Below are 27,100 nucleotides of genomic sequence, written 5' to 3' on the forward strand. Positions count from 1 at the left end.
CTCACCGGCGGAGAAGCCGTCTCCGCCCCTCGTTTTCGACTTGCGCGCCCGGCGCTACGCCACGCTGACGCCACCAAAGCTCGCCTCACCGTGACGCAAAACATCCGCGCCGGAAGTGCGCGGCCGGGCGGCCCGGCTGGGGCAGTGCGCGAGGGCCGAGGCCGGAGTAGGGTTTGGGGCCAGCCAGGCTGAGAGGCGGGAGAAGGCCGGGAGGCGAAATCGAAGAGCGACTTCCGTACCTTGGGGAAAAGAAACCCGGCTACACCTGGTGGGAGCAGGCTCTCTGTGAGATGGCGGGGCCAGAGCTGCTGCTCGACTCCAACATCCGCCTTTGGGTGGTCCTGCCCATCGTTATTATCACCTTCTTTGTGGGCATGATCCGCCACTACGTGTCCATCCTGCTGCAGAGTGACAAGAAGCTCACCCAGGAACAAGTCTCCGACAGGTCAGCGCCTTCCCTCTCCGGCGGCCTCACTCCCCCGTGACCTTGGGCAAGAAAGTACAGGGGTTTTATCAGTTTGTCTGGGTTCACATCGCGCTCCCTCTGGCTGGGTGACCTTGGCTGTGTTGCTTCTGTGTTTCACTTTCGTCATCTGTAAAATGAGGATAACGGAACATGCCTCAGAGCAGGCGTGGGGATTAACTTTTATATGAAGGCTACAAAGCCTTTAGTAAGGGGCTTGGGGCGTATTAAGTGCTCAAAAAAATTGTTGCTGTTAATGTTGTTAGGCCAGTCGCTAACCCTCTTATCTATGAACTATATAAAAGGTGGGTGTGTTTATACTACCCGTTTTACCAAACTACTGTGGTGGTCAGCTAAGATTAAGTAACCAAGTGCTGTGCAAATGTAAAACTGCCATAGAGATGTGAGGGATTGTAATTATCATTTCCCTTCCAAGAATAGAGGCAACTTGTTACTCATGTGCTTCATTACAGTATTTATCTGTGGGGAGAGGTAATTTGAGATGATTTTAGGAATCTAGACGTGTGCCCCCTCCATATTAAAATAAAAAACATTTTCCAGCCAATCGTTGTGATTATTTTCAGAGACCGTCCCAGGTAAATGTTGCTGTTTCTTTAACACTTCTGTAACACTTATTAATCTCCCATTTTAAGAAAGAGCAAGCCTCAGACTCAGAACTTTCCACAGGCAGTGGTATCTAGCTAAAATTTATTAAATTTTGTTTTCATTGTATTTATGTTAAAAGTTCTATTTGTGGCAACTAATACTGTTTTTCCATTGGTTGGCAATTTCGATATTTATTTTAAAACATGTAAGTAGAAAAAGTTGACACGTAAAAAATACTAACTTTTTAAGAGTAGAAGTGCTAAATAAGACAAAAATCATAACCATGGAACGAGAGTGACTGAAGTTTGGGAAGCACTGCTTTATCATTTTCAGTTGTACTTCCCAATTATGCTGAGAATAATAACAAACCAACATTTCTACCCATGCTAAGCACTTGCATTTATTAACTTATTTAAAATTCAGAGCAACTCTATGAGATAGATGCTGCTGTCCCATTTTACAGAGACAGAGGCTTAAGAGGTTTCATGGTCACAAAGGGTGACATTCATGACTTGAGGCCAAATTTTCTGGTTCCCAAATCTGGAGTTCTTTCCACTACACCACAGCAGCCACTTCAATTATTTTCCTGTGGCATCAGTTTCAGAACTGATGAGAACCGATCTCCTAGAGATAACCTGAAGTTAGTTCACCAAAGAAAGGATGGCTATAGAAAGATGCAATATGACGTTTATTATTGACACCAATAAATTGTTCTTTTTTTTTTTTTTTTAAGTTTATATATTTTGAGAGACAGGGAGAGAGAGAATCCCAAGCAAGCTCTGCACTGTCAGCGCAAAGCCTGATGTGGGGCTTGAACCCACAAACCACGAGATCATCATCTGAGCTAAAGTTGGATGCTTAACCCACAGAAACACCCAGGTGCCCCTTAATTGTTCTCATTTTATCCTCACAATAACCCCAACTTAGATAATTCTGAACCCAATTTTACAGTTGAAGAAAAGAAAGCCAGAGAAGTTAATTAGCCTTTCCAAAATAACCAGAATATTGTGCCTGTATTTGAAGTCCAATCAGTCTCACTAAGTTGGATTCTCAACCACAATTCCTGCTGTCATAGCTTCTCTGCCAGTTTTCTGTTCTTGGTTCACTATGTGATTTCAGAATGATGTTTTGAATGATAGCACACCGACAGCCCCTTTTTCTAGCCCAAGATGAAATTCACAGTTCATGCAATCTATAGAAAAAAATGTTTTTTTAAAAAACAACCTAATGTTTGTGACTACGTGGATGGACCGAAAGGGTATTATATGCTAAGTGAAATAAGTCAGACAAAGACAATTACCAAATGATTTCCTTTATATGTGGAATCTAAAAAACAAAACAAATGAATAAACAAAAACAGAAATACCCATAAATACAGAGAACAAACTGATGGTTGCCAGAGGGAAGGGAAATGAGGGATGGGTAACATGAGTGAAGGGGAATGGGAAGTACAGGCTTCCAGTTATGGAAAGAATAAGTTACAAGGATGAAAAATACAGCATAGTCATTGGTATTGTAATAGCGGTTTATGGTGGCCTATGGTAGCTGCACATTTGAGCATAGCATAATGTACAGAGTTGTCAAATCACTGTTTTGTACACCTGAAACTAATGTGACACTGTGTGTCGACTATGCTTCACTAACAAAAATGACATAATGCTCTAGTTGTAACAGTAAGGAGCAATAAAATAAAACTAATTTAATTTTTATTTCATAAGTGCTTGTTCACAATGATCCTAAAAAGCGTAATGCAAAAGTCACAGCATGCGCCTCACTGTAAAATCACCTTAAGTGGAACAGGTTCAACTGTAGGCTGATACAGTGTGTTAGCTACTTAGATACTACACAAGGCAGTGTTTTAGATGTGATTTTACTAAATGGTGAACTACTCTTGATAAAGTTCTGAACAAAACAAAGTGCAATTTTCCCTATATATACTTGGTAGTTGCATACCTGGAAATTGAATATATATAAAAATCACTTGGGGCGCCTGGGTGGCGCAGTCGGTTGAGCGTCCGACTTCAGCCAGGTCACGATCTCGCGGTCCGTGAGTTCGAGCCCCGCGTCGGGCTCTGGGCTGATGGCTCAGAGCCTGGAGCCTGTTTCCGATTCTGTGTCTCCCTCTCTCTCTGCCCCTCCCCCGTTCATGCTCTGTCTCTCTCTGTCCCAAAAATAAATAAAAACGTTGAAAAAAAAATTAAAAAAAAAAAAAATCACTTGCTCCTTCCCCTGTCCAAAAAAAAGAAAAAAAATGGAATTAGGTTTGAGGCTCAGATAATTAAAAGCAATTCGATGAGATATTCAAAATATTATGAGATACGAGACAGTTCTTTGAATCGCACAACTGTCTGCAGCATTGAGGAATACTTAGCATCCCTTTCCTCTAACAAATAAATGACAGTTACATGTCCTTTCTTCTCTGCCCCATCATTTTGACAATCAAAGAAGTTCAACAGGGGCGCCTGGGTGGCTCAGTCGGTTAAGCGTCCAACTTCGGCTCAGGTCATGATCTCACAGTTAGTGAGTTTGAGCCCCACATCGGGCTCTGTGCTGACAGCTTAGAGCCTGGATTCTGCTTCAAATTCTATGTCTCCCTCTCTCTCTGCTCCTCCCCCGCTCATGTTCTGTCTCTCTCTCCTTCAAAAATAAATAAAAACATTAGGGGTGTCTGGGTGGCTCAGTTGGTTGAGCGTCCCACTTCAGCTCAGGTCATGATCTCGCGGTCTGTGAGTTTGAGCCCCGCGTCGGGCTCTGTGCTGACAGCTCAGAGCCTGGAACCTGCTTCGGATTCTGTGTCTCCCTCTCTCTCTCTGCCTCCCCCCGCCCCCCCGCTTATGCTCTGTCTCTCCCTCTCTCTGTCAAAAATAAATAAACATTAAAAAAAATTTTTTTTAAACATTAAAAAAAAAAAGTTCGACAGATTTCCAGAAGGCCACCTACAGGACAGTACCATCCCCATGGAGGACCACTGTCTTGGAGAAAACTCAAACATCTCTGGTCATAATTATTCCTTCCTTTATGTGAGATATCTAGACCATGCTAGTTCTGACATGGTGTGACAGTACCCCACCAAGTTATCCTTTGAACTTGGATAGAATGCTGAGCACTTGGTTCTAAACCTCCAAAAACCAAGGCAAAGTGTTTTCTGGTTGTACAACACTCCTCTAACTCAGTATAAGTTGGGGCACCTCTGTGGCTCAGTCACTTAAGCATCCTACTTCAGCTCAGGTCATGATCTCTCAGTTCAACCCCTGCATTAGACTCTGACTGACAGGCCAAAGCCTGGAGCCTGCTTCAGATTCTGTGTCTCCCTCTCTCTGTGCCCCTCCCCCTCTTGTGCTGTGTCTGTCTCTCTCAAAAATAAATAAACATTATAATAGATAGATAAATACAGTATAAGTGTCCGTTAGACTGAATGGTCACAAAATGGGACATTTGGTTTCATAAGTTATTAAGCTTTTAGTGCCTCAAAACTTACTAAAATTTTTCTAAAATATATTAAACCAAAATGGAAAGATACATAGATAAAATATATTAGAACATAGTTAGGAATAGAATGTATGTAAAAAATGGTGCTCAAGCTCAAAGAATATACTGACTCTTAGGAAAGGAAAAAAAAAACAACTCAGGTCTTTAATATATGATTAAACCCCAGTTTGAGAAATACCAACTTTAAAAACTAAAGCTTCCTTTTAAGAAAAGTGTTTCAATTGCAAATCAGCAATGCAAGAGAGCCACTTTGTCTTTATAACCAGTATGAGAACTTATTTTTCAATAGTAGTAAAAATGGGGGCGCCTGGGTGGCTCAGAGGTTAAGCGTCGGACCTTGGCTCAGGTTGTATTCTCACAGGTTCGTGAATTCAAGCCCCGTGTCCAGCTCTGTGCTGACAGAGCCTGGAGCCTGCTTTAGATTCTGTGTCTCCCTCTCTCTCTGCCCCTCCCCCCTGTCCATCTCTGTCTCAAAAGTAAATACTTAAAAAAAAACCAGCAGCAAAAATGTAAAATTAAAAATGTCTTTGGGGCGCCTGGATGGTGCAGTCGGTTAAGCATCCGACTTCAGCCAGGTCACGATCTCGCGGTCCGGGAGTTCGAGCCCCGCGTCGGGCTCTGGGCTGATGGCTCAGAGCCTGGAGCCTGTTTCCGATTCTGTGTCTCCCTCTCTCTCTGCCCCTCCCCCGTTCATGCTCTGTCTCTCTCTGTCCCAAAAATAAATAAACGTTGGGAAAAAAAAAATTAAAAAAAAAAAATGTAGCATTTGCAGACCTCAGAGAAAGTGAGTGTTTAGAATATACAAGATAATTTAAGTTTACCTTGATTTAGGGTTGAAATGCTTCAGGGTCATGGTTTTAACCCCAATTCTACGAAATTGCTCAGCAGTGTAAGTATAGGAGATGTACCTGAGTTTCTTTGATCACAGTATCTGCAGAAGTTCTGAATTACCTACGCTGAACAAGTTTTTATTGATGACCTGTTATGTGCCCTGTGCTGTACCATATGCTGTGGGGTATAAGATAAGACAAGGTCAAGAAGACCCTACTGTCAGGGAGTTTCAGTCCAAGTGATAAAACATGCAAAAGAAAAATAACAAATACCATTAACCTGGTGCTTAGGATATGCCAAATACAGTGGTAATCACTTTAAACAAAATAACATATATGAAGAACTCAGTTTAAAATCCTCAGTATTTCTCCTTTTTTTTTTTTTTAAGTACTCCACACGCAACGTGGGGCTCGAACTCACAACCCTGAGATGAGGAATTACATGCTCCACATGGGGCACCTGCGTGGCTCAATCGGTTAGGCGACCTACTTTGGCTCAGGTCATGATCTCACAGTTTGTGAATTTGAGCCCCACGTCATCAGGCTCTGCATTGACAGCTCAGACCCTGGAACCCGTTTCAGATTCTCCCTCTCTCTGCCCCTCCTCCTGCTCACACTCTGTCTCTCTTTCCTTCAAAAATAAACAAACATTCAAAAAAAAATAAAAAAAAAAAGAATTACATGCTCCACAAACTGAGCCAGACATGTACCCACTCTTTTTTTTTAAATTGTGGTAAAATAGGGGCGCCTGGGTGGCTCAGTCGGTTGGGTGGCCGACTTCGGCTCAGGTCAAGATCTCACAGTCCGTGAGTTTGAGCCCCGCGTCGGGCTCTGTGCTGACAGCTCGGAGCCTGGAGCCTGTTTCAGATTCTGTGTCTCCCTCTCTCTGACCCTCCCCCGTTCATGCTCTGTCTCTCTCTGTCTCAAAAATAAATAAACGTTAAAAAAAATTTTTTTAATTGTGGTAAAATATACATAACATAAAGTTTACCATTTTAACTATTTTTAAGTATACAATTTAGTGGCATTAAGTACATTTTCACTGTTGTGCCATCACCTGTCATCCACTTCCACAGTATTTTCATCATCCCAAACAAACTCTGAACATACTAAGTAATAACTTTCCATCCCGTCTCTACTCCACAGCATTCTTTCTGTCTTTATGAGTTTGACTACTCTAGATACCTTATGTAAGTGGAATCATACAATATTTGTCCCCCTGTGCCCATCTTATTTTACTTAGCACAGCATTTTCAAGGTTCATCTGTATTGTAGTATGTCATAATTTCAGGGTTTTTTTACAGCTATGTGAAATATAGAATATGACAATTTGACATACATATACTTTCTGAATTGATTACCATAATCCAGTTAATTAACATTTTTTTAATTGATGTTGAGAATGCTTAAGGTCTACTCTTTTAGTAAATTTCAAGTACATTACACAGTTTTATGAACTCTAGTCACCGTACTGTATGTTAAATCCCCAGAGCTTACTCATCTTCTAACTGTACCTTTTGGCCAGCATCTGTCCATCTCCCTCAGCCCCCAGTAACCACCATTCTATTTTCTTTTTGACTTTTTTTTTTTTATTCCATATAAAAGTGAGATCATACAGTGTTTGTCTTTCTCTGTCTGGCTAATTTCACTTAGCATAATCCCCTCAAGTTTCAACCATGTTGTTGCAGATGGCGGGATCTCCTTTCTTGTGCCTGATAATATTCCATTGTGTTTATATATGTATATGTACTACTGAACTTTATGTTTAAATATGATTACATTGGTAAATTTTATATTATGTATTTTTTGCCACAATTAAAAAAATACAGTGGGACCCATGTGGCCTTATGTATAGTGTGGCTCTTGTGTATCTCTCAAGTCTCATTTTCACCATGTTTTCTGTAGTTCTCTTTCTTCTAGCCATGTGGCCTTTTCTCAGGTCCTCAAAGACATAGTGCTTATGCCTGCCTCAGGGCTTTTGTCCATGCCGTTCCCTCCAGCACTTTGCCAAGGTAATCTCTAGTCATCCTTAAGATTCCAACTTAGTCATACATCCTCATCAAAGCTTTTTTTCAGACCCTGACTTCCTAGACTTGATCAAATCCCTGTATTATACACTCCCATCATATCCATCTCTCCTTCCTAGAACATAACAGGGGAATTTCACATTTATTCTTATGGTTATTTGATCAATGTCTTTCTCTCCCACTAGACTTTAACCTTTATGAGGTATTTGCTTTTTGATCACTGTTGTTCATGCACTTAATATGGTACATGGCATTCAGAAGCTCAAAAAGTATTTGTCTAAGAATAAATCTGTTGGTGTACAGAATATGAAAGGAGACATGGGGAATGTAAATGACTCACCCAAGATCACATAGCTGATAACTGGCAGAGCCAGGATGTGAACCCATCTGTCCAACTCCAGAGCTTAAATTTTTTTTAATGTTTATTTATTTTTAAAATTTTTTTTTTCAACGTTTTTATTTATTTTTGGGACAGAGAGAGACAGAGCATGAACGGGGGAGGGGCAGAGAGAGAGGGAGACACAGAATCAGAAACAGGCTCCAGGCTCCGAGCCATCAGCCCAGAGCCTGACACGGGGCTCGAACTCACGGACCGCGAGATCGTGACCTGGCTGAAGTCGGACGCTTAACCGACTGCGCCACCCAGGCGCCCCAATGTTTATTTATTTTTGAGAGAGAGCGCACACGCACGGGCGCACACATGAGCAGGGGAGGGGCAGAGAGAGAGGGAGACACAATCCAAAGCAGGCTCCAGGCTCCCAGCTGTCAGCACAAAACCCGACGCATAGCTCGAAACACCGCACTGCGAGATCATGACCTGAGTTGAAGTCAGATGCTCAACCAACTGAGCCATCCAGGCGCCCCCAGAGCTTAAATTTTTACTGTTACTCTAGACTCAGTGCTGCCTAAACATCAGTGAAGGTCCAGTTTTTTGATTTTTTGATTTCTAATCGATCATAGACTGGTGCTTTTGTAAGATATTTTAGTATATATTTGGATGTTGTGGAATAACAAATTACTGTAAAGGTTTTTTTTAACATGTTTTTTTGGTTTTGGGTTTTTTCGTTTTTTATTTTAGAGAGCACACAGGTGCACAAGCGGGGGAGAAGGACAGAGGGAGACAGAGAGAGAATCCCGTGCAGGTTCCACACTCAGCACAGAGCCCAACATGGGATTCAATCCCACGACCCTGGGATCATGACCCAAGCCGAAATCAAGAGTCAAATGCTCAACCAACTGAGCCACCCAGGCGCCCCTATAAAAGTTTCTAAACACTTACTCTCAATGTCTGCACTTAACCTCGTCACAGACCAGCATTGGTACGTAGGCCACACTTGGAGTAGTTTTAGATTAGCTCCCAGGGGCAGGACATATTACATGTCACCTCTGTAGGCCTGGGTATAGAGCCAATGAAGTCAAGAGGAGGAAGACCAGAGAGAATTCCATGAGGGCACCAGGCAGTTTCATGGAGAAGGTGGGGCTTGAAGAAGGTGTTAACATATGATGGGGTAGAACTCCTGAAGGAGAGTGGCACTAGAGCATTCCCAGCAGATGGAGAGGCTAGAATATGTATATGGTGACAGGGGGACCCTAAGGGGACTGACTGACTGATTAGAGCAGGTGGTTTATACTAAGGAGGAGAGAGAGCAGGTCTTTTCTGCCCACTGGTCCTATCCTGTGCTTTAACAAAATCACCTTTTTTTGCACAAAACAAAACAAAACAAACAAACAAAACACCTAAGGAGGAGAGAGAAAACCAGGCACACAGTTTTCATTTTGTTCATTTCTGTCTGCTTTTTTTTCACTTTTCAAGAAGGATTTCCATTAACTTGAGGTTTTTTTTCCCCCCAATAAAACAACTTTTGAAAACCTAGCCAACATTAGTATTTTGATCTCTGTTCTGTATGGTATGTGTATCTTAGCACCACCCACTTGTATCACTGTCTATTATTCTATTATCTTTAATGATTTTATATTCAGAAATCACCAAATGATGTACTAATTCAGGAAACGTTTATTGAGAGTTTACTAGCAGTCTGAATCGTGATGGAATTTCTTCTATTTGTTGTCTGTCAGATAGCAACCCTGTCAAATCCTGTAGTCATGTCTCTGTAGGGTTTAAAAAGTTTGTTCTTTTATCTTCACCCTTCCTCCCTCCTGCCCTCACATCTTCTGAGGAGCATCCAACTGTTACTCTTTTTCACTCAGAGAAAGTTCCTTCTTAGCTTATTATAAAGGAAGAAAGAGCAGAGTGTGATGTTCCAAATATGTCTTCCTAAGAAATCTTTAGTCATGAACACTGTGACTTCTGAAAAATGCTTCTTTGAAAACCTAATTGTTGGGTTAAATATGTTATATTGGTTTTAAGGACACTCGTGTTTTGACAAGTGTCCCCACAGGACTGTTGCCAAATAGGCCCTCTCTTGTGTTTAAATAGGTCTACTTTTATTCTCTCGTTTTCTTCTAGTGTTTCGGTTTTAAAAATCTCATTGTCTTGGTTGTATTTTTCAGTCAAGTCCTAATTCGAAGCAGAGTCCTCAGGGAAAATGGAAAATACATTCCCAAACAGGTACTCATTTATCTTTTATTAAAAGCTCCCCAATTCACTGTTGAGGGCAGTAGATATCTGAATGTTTTATAAGGGAGGGGACTCTTTGGGGAAAGCTGAAGTCTGGCAAATCTGTAATTAAGCTGTGGTCTGGTGGTGTCTACTATCATTGTGACCTCACCCTTCTTAGGAAATTGTTTTTAAATGTGACTCAGCTAAAGTGTCAGGTTGGCTGCCAGCTCTGAGTGCAACAGCCTATTCCAAAGGCCTTCTGACTCAACCTCTGGGGAATAATTTGACAGTTTGCTATGTCACAGTTTTAAAACTTAAAAAGCTCTCTTTTCTACTAGTCTTTCTTGACACGAAAATATTACTTCAACAACCCAGAGGATGGATTTTTCAAAAAAACTAAAAGGAAGGTAGTGCCTCCTTCTCCTATGACTGGTATGTTGATTCCTTCTGTCACCTTTAAGGAAGATACTTAACATGAGTTGGGGGGAGGGGAGGGAGGATGCTGATTTATTGAAATGTTAAATTGTGTAAGATAGTAATCTAAGGGACCTTAGAGATATCTAGTATGGGGAACCTATGCAAGTGGAGTTCTCTTTTTCAAATAAATCTTCTGGGAACCCCAGTGTATAAAGTGGATTTTTAAAAAAGAGCTCTCGTCTGGGGGTGAGGAGGCTAGAGCCACCGTCCCTGTGTCTTCTTCCCTTTGCTGTTCCCCAGGACCCAGGGCTCTGCGGAGCAGAGTCGGAAAAGCATCCCAGTCCCAGCTCCCACCCAGTGCCTGGATCCTGTTGCTGACAGATGGCCACCCGGCTTCTGCCTGAATGAGGAGGAGCTCTTACCACTCCCCCAGCCCAGCCATTTCTTTGTCAGACATGATTGCTTGGCCCACCCTACAGTTTTTGCTCTCACAGATTTCTTCCACTCATTCCAGTCATGTGAAAAAATATAGCACTTTTAAAGTAAAACAGAATAATTTATTATTCTGTATTGGCTGTTCTCGCATTTTAATACCCATTTCTCTAGGTAAGAAACCCAGACAGAAGGTACTGGAATTGATTTTAATAAATCTTTTAGAAAACCCATAAGAAACAAGACCTTTACATGTGTGAAAAGATACTTGACTTCGCTAAAATCCACAGGATGAAAATTAGAACAAGATGTCCTTTTTAGACTGTTAAACTGGCAAAGATCGAAAGCTTGACAAAGCTGCTACTGTCAAGGTCATGGGAAGTCAGGCCCTCACTATTGTTGAAAGACAGTCTGACAGTATCTGTCAATTTTAAATGTTCAAACCCCTTGACCCAGAAATTCTTCTAAGAGTTTCTCTTACAGAAACACTTACATAAACATGCAGATTTGTGTACTAGGTAGTTGTTGGCAACAGTGTTTATTGCAAAAAAGAAAAAAATTAGAAATAACCTATAGATCCACCCAAAAGTAGTGTGACCACACACAGTAGACTCCTATGAAGACACTGAAAACAGTAAGAGAGGGACATTATACCAGTCACAATATATTTATCTTTTCAAAATTATGGAGTAGAATTTAAGCATAGTATCCTTTAACTGTGTATATATAGAGAGAAACTATTGTGTATGTACATATATGTGCATATTTTATATATGTATGTATAAAGATGGAAAGATATGCAACACAAAGTGTTTAGAGAGTGGGCTCAGAGAAACTGTCTAAATCTTATGTTTCCATGTCATTTGACTTTTTTACATTGAACTTGTGTATTACTTTAATTATCAAATAAATTAAGGGGCACCTGCTGGCTCAGTCAGAGGAGCCTGTGACTCTTGATCTCAGGGTCATGAGTTTGTGCCCCACGGTGGGTGTAGAGATTACTTAAATAAATAAACATTTAAAAAAATAAAATTTACACAAAATCAGGAAGAAGTCTTTGTCGACAGTCATAAAATGTAGTGGTCTCTTGTTTTTGTTATAGATCCCACTATGCTCACAGACATGATGAAAGGCAATGTAACAAATGTTCTCCCTATGATTCTTATTGGTGGATGGATCAACATGACATTCTCAGGCTTTGTCACAAGTAAGTTATAGACCCAGAATACTTCAGGTTTACTTCATCTATGATCCTTTCCCATGTCCTTGTTCAGAGAAATCCCAGTGCTGTTGAGACACTAATATAATGGGCCCCATATTCTCTATTGGAAACTAATCACATTCTTTGAATAAAAAAATTTAATATCCTGTGATTTTTTGTCTCTTATTCCAAACTCATGGTAAGTTCATGATATGGATGCTTTTTCAAATAGGAATTTAAACAAATGGCTTGCTCGTTTGTATCCAAAATTAATTCTAGTTAAGTAGGATGAAGGGAAGCATGTTTTGACTTTATTTTCTAGGTGTTGGGGTGAGTTGTTTGTCTTTGTTTATAATTTTTTTGAATCAATTTTGTTTCTTAGTAACATAGTTCTCTATGTGTACATGTTCCAATTTGGGTTTAACAGATTAGTGCAAGTTTCTTTTCTGATTGTAGGTCATAGCTCAGAGTCCCTGCTTCTCAAGCATTGGAGAAGCTGGTGTTCAAGGAACTATAACAGAGTGACATCTGACAGTTATTTTTTCAGAAATTGACACAAATTTCCTGGTAGAAATCATTTTCCAAACTCTGTATGGTACAGAGTTCCCACCTCATCAGGGAAAGATTACATGCATCCACACTTAAACTATTCTTAAAAAAGCAAGGAGGGATTGTGAACTTTTTCTCTCTTTTCTGCAGCCAAAGTCCCATTTCCACTGACCCTCCGTTTTAAACCTATGCTACAGCAAGGAATTGAACTACTCACATTAGATGCATCCTGGTAAGAACTTTCTTTCCTTTATAAAAACACAAACCAAAATCTAAAAGTGGTGTTGCCTAAAGAACAAGATTTGTAATTTGCACACTTCACTGGAATAGGTTTTTGGTTTTGCTCATTGAAACTCCACTCAAAATGCCAGGGGTGGATTATGCCAACTGTTACCTACCCCAAATGATTTCTTTACATTCTCTGATTTCTTTGTATACTCTTTGGGTGATAGAAAAGTGTCAACTATGTTAATGCTAAAATAACTCCCTACGTTGTTTCACTTTTGCTCTCTAGGGTGAGTTCTGCATCTTGGTACTTCCTCAATGTCTTTGGGCTTCGGAGCATTTACTCTCTGATTCTGGGCCAAGATAATGGTAAGAAATACGTTGGGTTTAATAAGCAAATATTTTGATAGACGAATCATTCACGCCAGGGCCAGAAGACTCACATAGTTTGTGCTATTTGTTGACATAGTTCAGTACAATACTTCACTCCTTAAACTTATTCTTAAGTTTCTAAGGTATCCTACAAGAGTCTTAAAAATTCCAGGATCAGGGTGCCTGGGGAGCTCAGGCGGTGGAGCATGTGACTCTTGATCTCAGGGTTGTTAAGTTCAAGACCCACATTGGGTATAAAGATGACTCAAAAATAAAATCTTAAAAAAAAAAGAATAAAAATCCAGGGTCACCTGAAGATCTGAACTCTCTGTGGCAATCACAGGGACAATATTTAGTTCCCTGAAGTCTGATACCCTCATGTGAGGAATCCAGGACCAGTGATGCAAGCCTGTAAGCTGAAGCTGAAAGAAGGCCTGGTTTGGCCAGTTGGTTCATTGACCTGCGTTCTTGCCAACACCAATCCTGGCTCTCCTGTTTAATGGCTGGAACCTCGGGCAAGTTACTTAACCACTCTAATCCTCTGCCTGTTTGTACCTTAGAGACCTTAATAAGTAATTTCAGGGTAGGTTGTTAGGAGATGAGGTAGACTATGTAAAGCACTCCTGACATGAAGTAGTTGCTCAATAACTGATAGATGTTGTTATTGTTTAAATTTGAAAGAAAGTTTAGCACTTCCTTTGGTTATCTTCTGTTATTCCCCTTCCCATTTTTCAGGAGGTAAGTGACTTTCCCTAGGTCACATAGCCAGTGTGTGGCAGGGCCAGTTGTGGTTCTCTAACACACCACTGAGCAGCTGCAAGTATTGTGTAAGGGCCGTTCTTCCCTGAGGGTGCTGGGTGCTTGCTGAACCCTGGCACTCATGTAGGTGTATCTTACCCTGCAGCCGCTGACCAGTCACGGATGATGCAGGAGCAGATGACTGGAGCAGCCATGGCCATGCCTGCAGACACCAACAAAGCTTTCAAGGTACACTTACACCTCCTTCTAGCTTCACTGAAGCTCTGAAAGGCATTACCAGACAGTTACTTTAAAGATAAGTTCCCTGAAGTGAGTGTAGTATGTGTGGTTCCATCATTTAAATTTAAATTTAAATTTAAATTTAAATTTAAATTTAAATTTAAATTTAGCAAAAATGTATTTTAAAAAGTTTACATGTTTCCTGTTCCTGAGACAGTCAGCTGTTAAGTGAATTGGAGATTCTTGGTACTTTTACTAATTTTTAAATGTTCACACAAATTTAACCCACACTGTAAATGAAACTGTAAAAACAGTCCTTTCAGAGGCAGCAGGTAAACTTATAGAATATTTTGAACTGTTTGGACCCTGTGGACATCAGATATAAATTTCATTAAAAAAAAATCTATACTTAGAGCCTTTTCATGAAATGACTCTGGAATATATCCAGTATATATATCCAGTATAATTTTTGTACAGAAAAATATCACTAATTTTTCATGATGAATACTAGAAATGGGGGGCTCAGTTAGTTAAGCGTCCAACTCTTGATTTCAGCTCAGGTCATGATCTCAACGGTTTGTGGAATTGAGCCCTACAGCAGGCAGTGTGGAGCCTGCTTGGGATTCTGTCTTTCTTTCCCTCTCTCTCTGCCCCTCCCCTGCTTGGGCTCTCTCTCTCAACATAAATAAATTTAAAAAACAAACAAACAAACAAAACAAACAAACTATAAATAGAAGAGAACTTGCTCATCTCTATGAAAGGCATCTAATGAAAAACCCACAGCTAACTCTGGTGAAACACTAACAGCTTTTCCCCAACAATTAGGGACAAGATAGGTACATCCACTCCTGCCACTTCTGTTCAACATTGTGCTGGATGATCTAGCCAGGGCAGTTAGGCAAGAAAAAGAAATAAAAGACATCCATGTTACAAAGGAAGAAGAGGGGCACCTGGGTGGCTCAATCGGTTGAGCATCCAATTTCGGCTCAGGTCATGACCTCACGGTTCATGAGTTCAGGCCCCGTATTGGGCTCTGTGCTAACAGCTCAGAGCCTGGACCCTGCTTCAGATTCTGTGTCTTCCTGTCTCTCTGACCCTCCCCTGCTCATGTCTGTCTCTCTCAAAAATGAATAAACATTAAAAAAAATTTTTTTTTAAAGAAAGAAGAAAACTACCTCCATTTGCAGATAACATTGTCTTTTATACAGACTATTGTAAGGAGCCCCCAAGGTAAACTATTAGAGGTAACAAGTCCAACAAGGTTTTAGAAGATGCAAAATAAATATGCAAAAATTCAGTTGTATTAAGGGGCCCCTGGGTGGCTCAGTCAGTTAAGCGTCTGACTTTAGCTCAGGTCATGATCTCATGGTTTGTGAGTTCAGGCCCCACATCAGCCTGTCTGCTGTCAGCATAGAGCCTGCTTTAGATCCTCTGTCCCCGTTTCTCTCTGACCTTTCCCTACTTGTGCTCTCTCTGTCTCTCTCAAAATAAATAAATAAACTTAAAAAAATTTTTTTTAACTTCTAATTAAAAAGTTAAAAAAAACAGTTGTATTTATACACACTGGTAATAAAGAATCTGAAAATGAAATTAAGAAAACAGTTCCATTTACAATAGTTTCAAAAAGGATAAAATACTTAGGAACAAACTTAACAGAAGAAAGACAGATTTGTATAGTGACATTACAAAGCATTGCTGAAAGAAATTAAAGACCTGAATGAACGGAAAGACACCCACGTTCATGGATTAGAAGACTTAATATTATCCAGATGGCAGTACTCCCAAAATTGATCTACAAATTCAATACAATCCCTATCCAAATTCCACCTGCCTTTCTTGCAGAAATTGACAGGCTGATCCTGAAATACACATGGAAATGCAAGAGACCCAGAATAGCCCAACTAGCATTTAATATGAACAAAGTTGGAAGACTCATACTTCTTCATTTTAAAACCTACTTCAGAGCTACAATAATCAAGACTTTGTGGGACAGGCATAAGGATAGACATACAGATCAATGGAATAGAATTGAAAGGTCAGAAATAAACCCCTACATTTAATATCAATTGACTTTTGACAGAGGTGCCAAGACAGTTCCGTGGGGGAGAGAACAGTCTTAACTGCTTAATGGGTACAGAGTTTCTGTTTCAGGGGATGGAAAAATTTGGAAATACATAGTGATGATGGTTGCACAACATTGTGGATGTAATTAATGCCATTGAATTGTATACTTACAAAGGTTAGAAGTGGCAAATTTTATGTTACATATCTTTCTCGCCACAATAAAAAAAGGAAAAACTTTGAATGGTCAAAGACCTAAATGTAAGAGCTAAAACCATAAAACCCTTAGAAGAAAATGTAGGTGTAAAATGTTTGTGATGCTGGATTAGGCAGTGACTTCTTAGATGTAACATTAAAAGCACAAGCAACAAAAGGAAAAGCAGGTAAATGGAACTGGGTCAAAATGAAAACTTTTGTACTTCAAAGGACACCATTAAGAGAAAGAAAAGAGTATCAGAGAAAATGTTTACGAATCATATCTCTAATAAGGGTCTAGGATTCAGAATAAAGAACTCTTAGAACTCAACAATAAAAAGACAACCCAGTTTAAAAGGGGGCAAAAGTTTTGAATAAGCATTTCTCCACAGAAATTATATAAATACCCAATAATCTCATGAAAGCATGCTCAACACTGTTAGCCACTGGAGAAATGCAAATCAAAACCACAAGGAGATATTACTTCACACTCACTCCATGGTTATAATAAAAACAGATGGACACTAATAGGTATTGACAAGGATGTGGAGAAATTGGAACTGTCCTACTTGCTGGGAATGGTGCAGCCACTTTGGAAAGCAGTTTTAACCTTTCCTAAAAAAGTTATACGTAGCTACCATATGACCCAGCAATTTCACACTTAGGTAAATAACCAAGGCAATTGAAAACCTATGTCCACACAAACTCCTAAGGGCACCTGGAGTTAGTGGAGCATGCAACTCTTGATCTCAAGGTTGTGGGTTCAAGCCCCATGTTGGGTATAGAGATTACTTAAAAATAAAGTCTTAGGGGCACCTGGGTGGCTCAGTCAGTTGAGTGGCCAGCTCTTGATTTTGGCTCAAATCATGGTCCTAGGGTTGTGGGCCCACATCAGGCTCTGCATTGGCCACAGAGAGCCTGCTTGGGCTTCTTTCTCTCCCTCTCTATCCCTCTCCTGCTTGTATCATGTGCTTACTTGCTCTCTCTCTAAATAAATAAACTTAAAAAAAATAAAATGAATAAAATTAAAACAAAAAAATCTTTTTTTTTTAATGTTTATTTTTGAGAGAGAAAGAGTTCGTGCAATCAGGGGAGAAGCAGAGAGACGGAGACAGAATCCGAAGCAGACTCCAGGCTCTGAGCTGCCAGCACAGAGCCCGATGTAGGGCTCGAACCCACAAACGGTGAAATCATGACCTGAGCCAAAGTCAGACGCTTAACTGACTGAGCCACCCAGGTGCCCCTAAAATAAAATCTTAAAAAAAAAAAAAAAAAGAAAGAAAGAAAAGTTCAGAGCACTAAGAATAATATTCTAAGAGTAGAAATAATGCACATGTACCGTCATCTTATGAACACATAAACAAAATGAAACATTTGGGAATAATAGTACAGTGTATGTACAATGGAAGTATTCAATGACATATTTAGTCTTAAAAAGGAATGAAGTACTGATACTTGCTACAACAGGAAGGAACCTTGAAAACATCCCAAGTGAAAGAAACCAGTAAGAAAAAGCCACATATTCTATCCTGAATACATGAATCCAAAGATACAGAAAGTAAAGCAGTAGTTGCGCTCTCGCTCTCTCTCAAAATAAATAAATAAAGTAAATTTTAAAAATGGAAAAAAAATGTAATCAGTTACTCACTTAGACAAATTATTTTTCCTATTTTAGCCTTATTCTCTTCACCTATAAATTGAGCATGGAGGCAGACCGGGCAATTAGCAGTATCTACCTCATAGGATTAAATGAGTTTATACGTGCAAATAGCTTAGTCCAACTGCTAGGCGGAATAGATGCTCCCAGGTCAGCACTGCTCTTAGTAACAGCCCTCCTCTCCCTGCCCTGGTGTCCTCTTCCTTTGCAGACAGAGTGGGAAGCTTTGGAGCTGACGGATCACCAGTGGGCACTAGATGATGTCGAAGAGGAGCTCATGGCCAAAGACCTCCACTTCGAAGGCATGTTCAAAAAGGAATTACAGACCTCTATTTTTTGAAGACCAAGCAGGGATTTGCTGTATCAGGAACTCAGAGTAGTGCTTGACTTTGTAACTTTGGTTTGAGCTGGAGCCTCTCGGAATAAAAAGGAAGATGCATGAGCTGGCAGGTGTGCAGCAAGAATTGTTCTTGTCTGAGCCGGGTTCCCCTGTATGTCTGAAGCTAGAGATTTGAGGAGTTGTGCTGGATGACTTGCCCAGAAACAGCTGTTTTTAAAATGTTTTACATTTTCCTTCTGATGACTCTAGTAATGAAAGTCAAAGGGGGAATACTCAAGCTAGTAATAATATATAAAACTTAGCGAAACTTCAGTCTTTGGAAAAAGCATTGTCAATTATACCTAGTTATTAAGTGCAGTCAGCCTGACTTCTGACCACAGTGAGCGCTTGTTTTCTTGGGATCCAAACACCCTGTGTTTTACCTTTAATTTTTTGTTAGTATTTGTACAACTTTCTTTACACAAATAATACATTTTCATTACTGAAAATTTAGGAGCTATGGATGAGCAAAGTGAAAGCTCCCTGTGTTGTTCCATTTTGAGCCTACAGAGTGACATAGACAGCAAACATGTCAAAACCTGATTCAAATAAGCTCTTTGCAGATTGAATACCCAGGGCTAGGACAGACTTAGCCAGCCTTCTATCTCTTTAACACTGTCCGGTGAAAATCGGCAACACTGAGACACTGCCGGATTCTCAAGTGCCTTTGGGATCATCAAAGATAGGTTACATAATGTGAGGTCTTGAGCTGGAGTTCAGAACATATCAAATCCGTTGACAGATCCACAGTGCTGTACCGAATATGGCTACTCAGTTGAACAAAAGACCTCATTTCCCAGTTATTCTGGGTAAGAGTTTGCATATCGCTGTAAGAAGGGAGAAAGGGCAATTGCTGGCAGACATGTAGTTAAGGGCGACCTAGGAATCATTCTGTCTGGATTAACTGTCCCAGGGAAGTGGCAGGGTGCCATTTCTGTACCAAGAGGCGAATGTAATTTGCATGTTGAACACTGTAATCAAGAACCAACAACTCTTGACTCTACCAATTAAACCATCCTCTTTTCTCTGCCTGTGAAATGTTGCCTCTGTGGGTCACTAACAGCCTTCTGCCACAGTTATGAGTGTCCATTGTGGATCATTGCTGAAGAGTCAAAGATGAAAAAGACGTGACCCTTGCCCTCAAGGAACTCATCGGAGAGACACATAAGAAATTGGTGGTTCTGACCCTCCCCCCTCCACAGTAATGCACACAGGCACAGACGCACAGAGTTCCCAGACAACTCCAGGAACCTAGTCCAAAGCCTAGTCATAGTGACCTACAGACCTACGCTAAGAAAACCTGACCTTTAAAGATATTTAAAATAGCTGCTTAAACACAATGTTAAAGGAGCAGGGGTTCACAGGGGGAGCTAACCTTTGACCTCGGTCTCAAAAGAGTTCTGCAATGTAGAAGCTCATTCCAAGCAGACGGGATAGAACCAGCAAAGGCCCACAGATTAAAATGTCCACAATTGGGGAGCCTGAGTGGCACAGTCAGTTGAGCGTCTGACTAGATTTCGGCTCAAGTCATAATCTCCTAGTTTGTGAGTTCAAGCCCTGCGCCTCTCTCTCTGTCCTACCCCATTTGCACTGTCTCTCAAAATAAACTTAAAAAGAAAACCTGTTTTTAAAAAAACGTCCACAATTTGCTGGGCTCTGAATAAGTGGGGTGTGGTATAGTATGTACTGAAAAAGGCAGGTTGTGTTGGAATACAAGCAGTACTTGATGACTGAGTGATGTCACCCTCATTCCCATGAGGCATCTCTGAACATTTCATTTTGCCTCCACCCACACAAAGTTTGTCTTTTTCCCTGTAGCAAAGTTGGGTGGATAAAACATGTGAGCTCTTTCTGACCCCTCATGTTGATGATAAATGCACATGTCCTTGGCAGCAGCTAGTCAAAGAAAAACCTTTGTTCGTTTTATCAGTCTCTTCTCAGAATCAGCACACTTGTTCAGCATACAGTGCTCATCGTGTGTGTTTCCTGGAGTTCAGTTTGGGCCAGGCTACTAAATGAGCACCTAACCTTTCCATCAACCTGGACTTAACACCTAGAATCATTTAAGATAATCTGAAGTGTCCATTTACTGATCATGGTGTGGAAAGTACCACACATAGAAGTCTTAATATGGACAGTCAGAGATACAACACAACTCAGAAAAATAATCATGAATTAGATTTGAGAATAGTAGGTAAACTTGCATTTGGGGGCAAAAACCTGTGTGGTTCTTCTATTTGGTCAAAAGGGGTATGATGGGTGGGTATATAAGTGAATGACGTGGAGGGTTACTGGTGAGAAATGCTGCAGCTGCAAGTTATAGAAACTCAACTTGGCTTAAGCAATTTTTTTTAAAAGGAATGTAAATGGCAGAATGTCCACTGGTCAGTTGGCTTCAGGTATAGCTGGATCCAGGTTCTCAAATGATGTCATTATGACTGCATTGCTTTCTCAACTCTGCTTCTAGTCTGAGGCAGGCTGTCTTCTTGAGACACGAGCTTAGTGAAAAGAAAACACTCCTTTCTGAAAATTTCCAGTAAGCCAGGTAATTGACCTGATGTAGGTCATGTGTAAATTCTAGGGACTATTTAGCCCCACCTAAACTATAAAGACCAAAGGTGGGAAAGAGGTGATTCCTTAGAGGAAAACTGGGGTACTGTTGCCAGAAGAAAGTGGCAAGGGCACCAGACAAGAAAAAATAATAATTTTTACCTGTTAATCACACAAACTGTCTGGAATGTTACCAGAAGGAGGTATTGCCCTTGTCCTGGTAAGCAGTAAAGTCTGCAAACGTTTACGGGACTTCTACAATATGCTCAGTGTCGTGTTACATATTTTCAGATCTTTCTATTCACTTGTTCACTGACCATCTGCCAGACGCTGCATGTGAACAAGCCACACTCCCAGACCTTAAGAGTTCAGACTGATGTGTCAATGCCATGATAGGGTGATCCAAGGGACACTGTGGGAATGTCCTGCAGGCCATCCATCCAGCCTGGGTGGTCAGGAAAGGCTTTCCAGCATAAGTATCATCCCAAGATATGAAGGATCACAGGAAATATATACAGAACCAGGGAAATACTTAAGGAAAGACTATCCCAGACAGAGGAGACGGTGTGCAAGATCCTGAAAGCAAAGGTGATGGCATTTTCACAAAACCAGAACAAGGCCTGTGTGGCCCTGAAGGGTAGAGAATAAAAAGATGTGAGAGCATTGGGTTAGACCCTTTAAATGAGTGAAGAGTCTGGTGTGTGAGTTAGGTTTCAATACAGTAGCTTTAAAAAAAAGATGAGATGGGGTGCCTGGGTGGCGCAGTCGGTTAAGCGTCCGACTTCAGCCAGGTCACGATCTCGCGGTCCAGGAGTTCGAGCCCCGCGTCGGGCTCTGGGCTGATGGCTCAGAGCCTGGAGCCTGCTTCCGATTCTGTGTCTCCCTCTCTCTCTGCCCCTCCCCCGTTCATGCTCTGTCTCTCTCTGTCCCAAAAATAAATAAACGTTGGAAAAAAAAATTAAAAAAAAAAAAAAAAAAAAAAAGATGAGATGAGGCAGCATGGGGCCAGATGGCAGCTTGTAAATCATCCCTCAGAGGTGAACTGGATCCTGACGTGATAGCAGGGAGCCTTTGGGAGGGACTGGTGTGAAGGGATTTGCTGCTGGCTGGCAAGGAATGGAGAGGGTAACGGTGAGGGCGTGGCAGGGTGAGAATGGGCAGGGACTGGGGCCATTTACATGATTGGCTCCTGCTTTCTTGCACTTAGAGTTCTGTGTAGCTTTGCATAGGACATTTGCCTTCTCTAGGCCTCAGTCTCCCCATGTGTCAAAAGCAGATCATATGGTGTAGCCCCTTGGGATAATAGTCTGGCAGTTCCTCAAAAGGTTATGCATAACATAAGGTTTCCATATGACCTAGGAATTCCACTCTGTACCCAAGAGAAGTGAGAACACACATCCACATGAAAACTCACATATGAATGTTCATAGCAGCATTATTTATAATAGCTACAAAGGAGAAACAATACAAATGTCCAAATAAATAGATAAATAAATAAAATATGGTACATCCATACAGTGGAATTTATACAGCGATAAAAAAAGAATGAAATGCTAATACAGCCTACAACATGGGTGAACCTTGAAACACACTAAAGAAAGAAGCCAATCACAAAAAAACCCACATTTATGATCCTGTGTTTTATGTCCTGTCCATGGAGACAGAACGTAGATTAGTGGTTGCCAGGGCCTGGGGGAGGGGAATGGGAAGTGACTGCTAATGGGTACAGGTTTCTTTTCTGGGAATGAAAATGTTCTAAAATGGAAAGTGGTGACAGTGGCACAACTTTGTGAATATACAAAAACCACCAAATAGTATACCTTCAATATGTAAATTTTGTACCTGTGAGTGATATCCCATTAAAGCTATTAAGGTGGGCAGGGGTCATTAGTCCTTGGCCACAGACATCAAGATCTCTCGTGACCGTGGCTATGAGAGGCTCGTGTAGACTATACTGACTGCAGACGGAGTCTGGCTGCAGAGGGTCTTGGGACAGCTGGTGTGTTCCTGAGCTTCTTAGGTGCTTTCGCCCCCAGCCCTGCCACCCCTCCTGGTGACCTAGCTCTCACCCTGATCTACCTGCCCACCTCCCTTCCAGGTCTCTTGGCTCTGCCTCACTGGAACTGGCCTGGGAAGACCAGCAGGGTTCAGAAATCTGGGTTATGTATCCATGCTCCTCCAAGATGGGCTAGTCCCCAGTAAGCAAAACGTTTCATTTTTGCAGTCAGCTCACAAAATGCCAGCCCTGTACTACCTTTCCTTTCTCCCATTTCTTTGTGAATTTCTTTATCATTTTTAATTTTTTATTACAGAAAATTTCAAACATATCCAAAAGAGGGAAGAACATAATGATGTACCTATCACCGTGTTTTACTAAGTGTCAATATTTTGCCAATCTTTCATGTATCTCCCAAACCCATTTTTCTTTTCTGGAATGTTTTAAAAGTAAATCCCATATTTCACACGTAAATATTTTAGTAAGTGGAGTGCCTGCATGGCTTAGTCTGTTAAGCATCTGACTCTTGATTTTGGCTCAGGTCATGATCTCATGGTTGTGGGATCAAGCCCTGCGTCAGGCTCTGCACTTAGTGTGGAGCCCACTTGGGATTCTCTCTCTCTGCCTCTCCCCTACTTGCTCTTTCTCTCTGTCTCTCAAGATAAATATATAAATGTTAGAAAATATATATTTTAGTAAGGATGTCTAACAGATAAGGAATTTTTTAAATATAACCCACAGTACCATTATCTTACCTAATTAGACATTCTTTAGTATGTCCTAAAGCCCAATCGTGTTCAAATTTCCTGTTATCTTAAAATGTCTTTGTACAATTGGTTTGAATGAGGATCCCCAAAAGGCCCCCATGTAGCATTTGATTGCTGTGTCTCATAACTCTTATTTTTTTTCTTTTAACTCTCTTTTAAATAGGTGCCCCTCCTCATCCATTTTTCAAGCCACTTATTTGTTCTGTAGAATTCTGTGAGTCTTTAAAAAAATTTTTTTTTCATGTTTATTGTTTTTGAGAGAGAGACAGAGCACAAGTTGGGGAGGGGCAGAGAGAGAGGGAGACACAGAATCTGAAGCAGGCTCCGGGCTCTGAGCTGTCAGCACAGAGCCCAACACGGGATTGAACTCAAATCGAGAGATCATAACCTGAGCCAAAGTCAGACGCTCAACCAACTGAACCACCCAGGCACCCCTGTGAGTCTTTTTTAAAGTATTCCTATCCAGGGGCGCCTGGGTGGCTCAGTCAGTTAAGTGCCTGACTTCGGCTCAGGTCATGATCTCACAGTTCCCATGTCCAGCTCTGTGCTGACAGTTCAGAGCCTGTAGCCTGCTTTGGATTCTGTGTCTCCCTCTCTCTCTGCCCCTCCCCTACTCGTGCTCTGTCTCTCTCAAGAATAAATAAACATTTTTTTTTTCAACGTTTATTTATTTTTGGGACAGAGAGAGACAGAGCATGAACGGGGGAGGGGCAGAGAGAGAGGGAGACACAGAATCGGAAACAGGCTCCAGGCTCCGAGCCATCAGCCCAGAGCCTGACGCGGGGCTCGAACTCACGGACCGCGAGATCGTGACCTGGCTGAAGTCATGGACCGCGAGATCGTGACCTGGCTGAAGTCGGACGCTTAACCGACTGCGCCACCCAGGCGCCCCTAGATGCATATTTTTAAACAAACAAAAAAACAAGCAATACCCCTGGAAAACAACATCTAACAAAGGAATTGTAATCACAGTACACTTCTTGAGTCAGCTTGATTCATTGTTTCATGGTTCTAGTATTGTAAATGCAGAAGAATAGTGACATTAACAAAAGCAGTACAGAAAAACGTAGAAATGTGGAAAGCTAAGTCTTCATATTCCTTAGTGGTAATCAATAGATGAAAGTCTAAATCTGAAAAAAAAAAATAACATGAGCAGTACAAGTCTGGCACTTAGATATAAAAACCAGAAGAGGGCCGTCTGGGTGGCTCAGTCAGTTAAGTGCACGACTTTGGCTCAGGTCATGATCTCATGGTTCGTGAGTTCGAGCCCTATGTGGAGCTCTGTGGCTGACAGCTCAGAGCCTTAAGCCTGCTTTGGATTCTGTGTCTCTCTTCTCTCTCTCTCTCTCTCTGCCCCTTCCCTGCTTATGCTCTGTCTCTCTGTCTCTCTCTCAAAAATAAATAAACATTAAAAAAATTTTTTTTAAAGTAAGAAATAATCAGAAATATCAGAAAGAGTTGACAGGAATTGGAAGTGAGAGGGAATGGGCTAGGAAACAGTTGGTTTTAAAGTGTATACCAGATTATCATATTTATTCACACCAAAAATATCTTTTTAAAAGTTTCACTCAGCTGATATCACTGGAGGCTAAAATCTGAAAAAGAATGAGTTAAGACTCCAGAAACCCTTGTGGCTTAATTTGGCAAATTCTGTGAAGGAGTGTAACTCTCCACCCAACCCTCCGAGTTCACAGCACAGAGAAGGTTCATCTGGCTGCACCTTCTCCCACCTGTTCTGTCTTTTTGCTGGTGCCTGCCAGAGTGACCAGCCAGAATGAAAATGCCAGCCAACTGTCCTGGACATTGTCTAAGCAGGAGACTTCATCATTGCCAGCCACATCACCTTTGCCTTTTCCTCCTCTCTCCCCTTCCGTAGGAGCCTCTAAGGTACTTTTCAGTGGCTGCTCCCAACAACTCCCAACTTTGTTGGAAGATCCTTCAAAAGAGATGTACTGGAGTCTATTTTCATAGCCCAACACAGCAGGGCCACTTGGAAGGGCTGGGATGTTCATCTCCCTTCCATCTACCTCTCTGAGGTACTTCCTCAGGGATAGGATGGTGCCATCAGTATTAAGAGCACTGGTTCTAGGGGCGCCTGCATGGCTCAGTCAATTAAGCATCCGGCTCTTGATTTTGGCTTAGGTCATGATCTCATGGTTCAAGTCCCGTGTCTCTCTCCCTCCTCTCTCTGCCCCTTCCCCCACTCATGCATACACACATGCTCTCACTCTCTCTCTCTCAAAATAAATAAACGTCAAATAGAAAAAAAAAGGGGGGGTGCCTGGGTGGCTCAGTCGGTTAAGCGCCCGATTTCGGCTCAGGTCATGATCTCACAGTTTGTGAGTTTGAGCCCCGCGTCAGGCTCTGTGCTGACAGCTTAGAGCCTGGAGCCTGCTCAAATTCTATGTCTCCCTCTCTCTCTGCCCCTACCCCGCTCATGCTCTGTCTCTCTCTCTCTCTGTCAAAAATAAATAAACATTAAAAACATTTTTTTTTTAAAATTTTTTTTTTTTTCAACTTTTATTTATTTTTTTTGGGACAGAGAGAGACAGAGCATGAACGGGGGAGGGGCAGAGAGAGAGGGAGACACAGAATCAGAAACAGGCTCCAGGCTCTGAGCCATCAGCCCAGAGCCTGACGCGGGGCTCAAACTCACGGACTGTGAGATCGTGACCTGGCTGAAGTCGGACGCTTAACCGACTGCGCCACCCAGGCGCCCCTAAAAACATTTTTTAAAAAATAAGAGCACTGGTTCTAAAGTCAGACTTATAGCTTGGTCTCTTATGTGCTGTGTGACTTTGAACAAATTACTTAAGCTCTCTTGAGTTTCAGCTTGCCAGCTGTAAAACGGAGAGCATAATAATACATAGGTTCTTGTAAGAACTTAAAAAGAATAACACGTGTAATAAGGTCTTCATGGCCAATTAAGTGCTTCACAAATGGAGCTATTAACCACCTCCCAGATACTTGAATCATCCCCCACCTATCCCTGCCATCCCAGAGTCTCCAGGATGATGCTGACAGCTCCTTTTGGAGCCAGGATACTCCCCACCCATACCTGTGCTCCCCGTGGTCCCCATTTATACTTATCTCCACCCCCAGCCAGTCTCCCCTTTCCATAGAATCAGTTTACATCTTGGCCTCTGGCCAAAGGGATCATAATCTCACTTGCCTTTGTGTAGAATCTCAAATCCCCTACCAATAAATGGTTTGGAAACAATGAGATTGGGGATCCTGCCTCCAAAGAGAGCACTCAGGGAGCAGCTGGCTGGTCTTTTGTGGATTGTAGGATTGGGCACTATCAGGCCAGCAAGACTGCAGGGATGAATGGGTAGTCCTACTCGGG

At 41.5% G+C, this 27,100-nt stretch overlaps 1 protein-coding gene across 2 annotated transcripts; it reads left to right on the forward strand.

Moving 5' to 3' along the window:
- Nucleotides 1-98: 98 nt before the first annotated feature.
- On the forward strand, nt 99-19,479 carry EMC3 (ER membrane protein complex subunit 3). 2 transcript variants are annotated; one of them, XM_025920919.2, is made up of 8 exons: nt 99-445; nt 9,927-9,984; nt 10,314-10,407; nt 11,927-12,031; nt 12,725-12,806; nt 13,089-13,168; nt 14,076-14,158; nt 18,274-19,479. In XM_025920919.2, exons 1-8 carry the CDS (start codon nt 291-293, stop codon nt 18,400-18,402), a joined length of 786 nt encoding a protein of 261 aa, XP_025776704.1. In that variant the 5' UTR covers nt 99-290; the 3' UTR covers nt 18,403-19,479. The 2 variants fall into 2 exon arrangements, with proteins under 2 accessions (XP_025776704.1, XP_086553577.1); XM_086697451.1 differs by lacking the exons at nt 99-445; nt 9,927-9,984 and adding an exon at nt 10,693-10,998.
- The last annotated feature ends 7,621 nt before the right edge of the window (nt 19,480-27,100 follow it).

The sequence above is a fragment of the Puma concolor genome, chromosome A2, assembly GCF_028749965.1.
Source record: "Puma concolor isolate L17-30 chromosome A2, mPumCon1.1.hap2, whole genome shotgun sequence".
NCBI classification, from domain to species: domain Eukaryota; kingdom Metazoa; phylum Chordata; class Mammalia; order Carnivora; family Felidae; genus Puma; species Puma concolor.

Bases quoted from the DNA above. Each gene is read 5' to 3' on its own strand.
- EMC3 (XM_025920919.2), top strand. From the start codon at position 291: ATGGCGGGGCCAGAGCTGCTGCTCGACTCCAACATCCGCCTTTGGGTG. The intron at 12,032-12,724 runs GTAAGTTATAGA...TCTTTTCTGCAG, and splicing joins ATTCTCAGGCTTTGTCACAA to CCAAAGTCCCATTTCCACTG. The intron at 13,169-14,075 runs GTAAGAAATACG...CTTACCCTGCAG, and splicing joins GATTCTGGGCCAAGATAATG to CCGCTGACCAGTCACGGATG.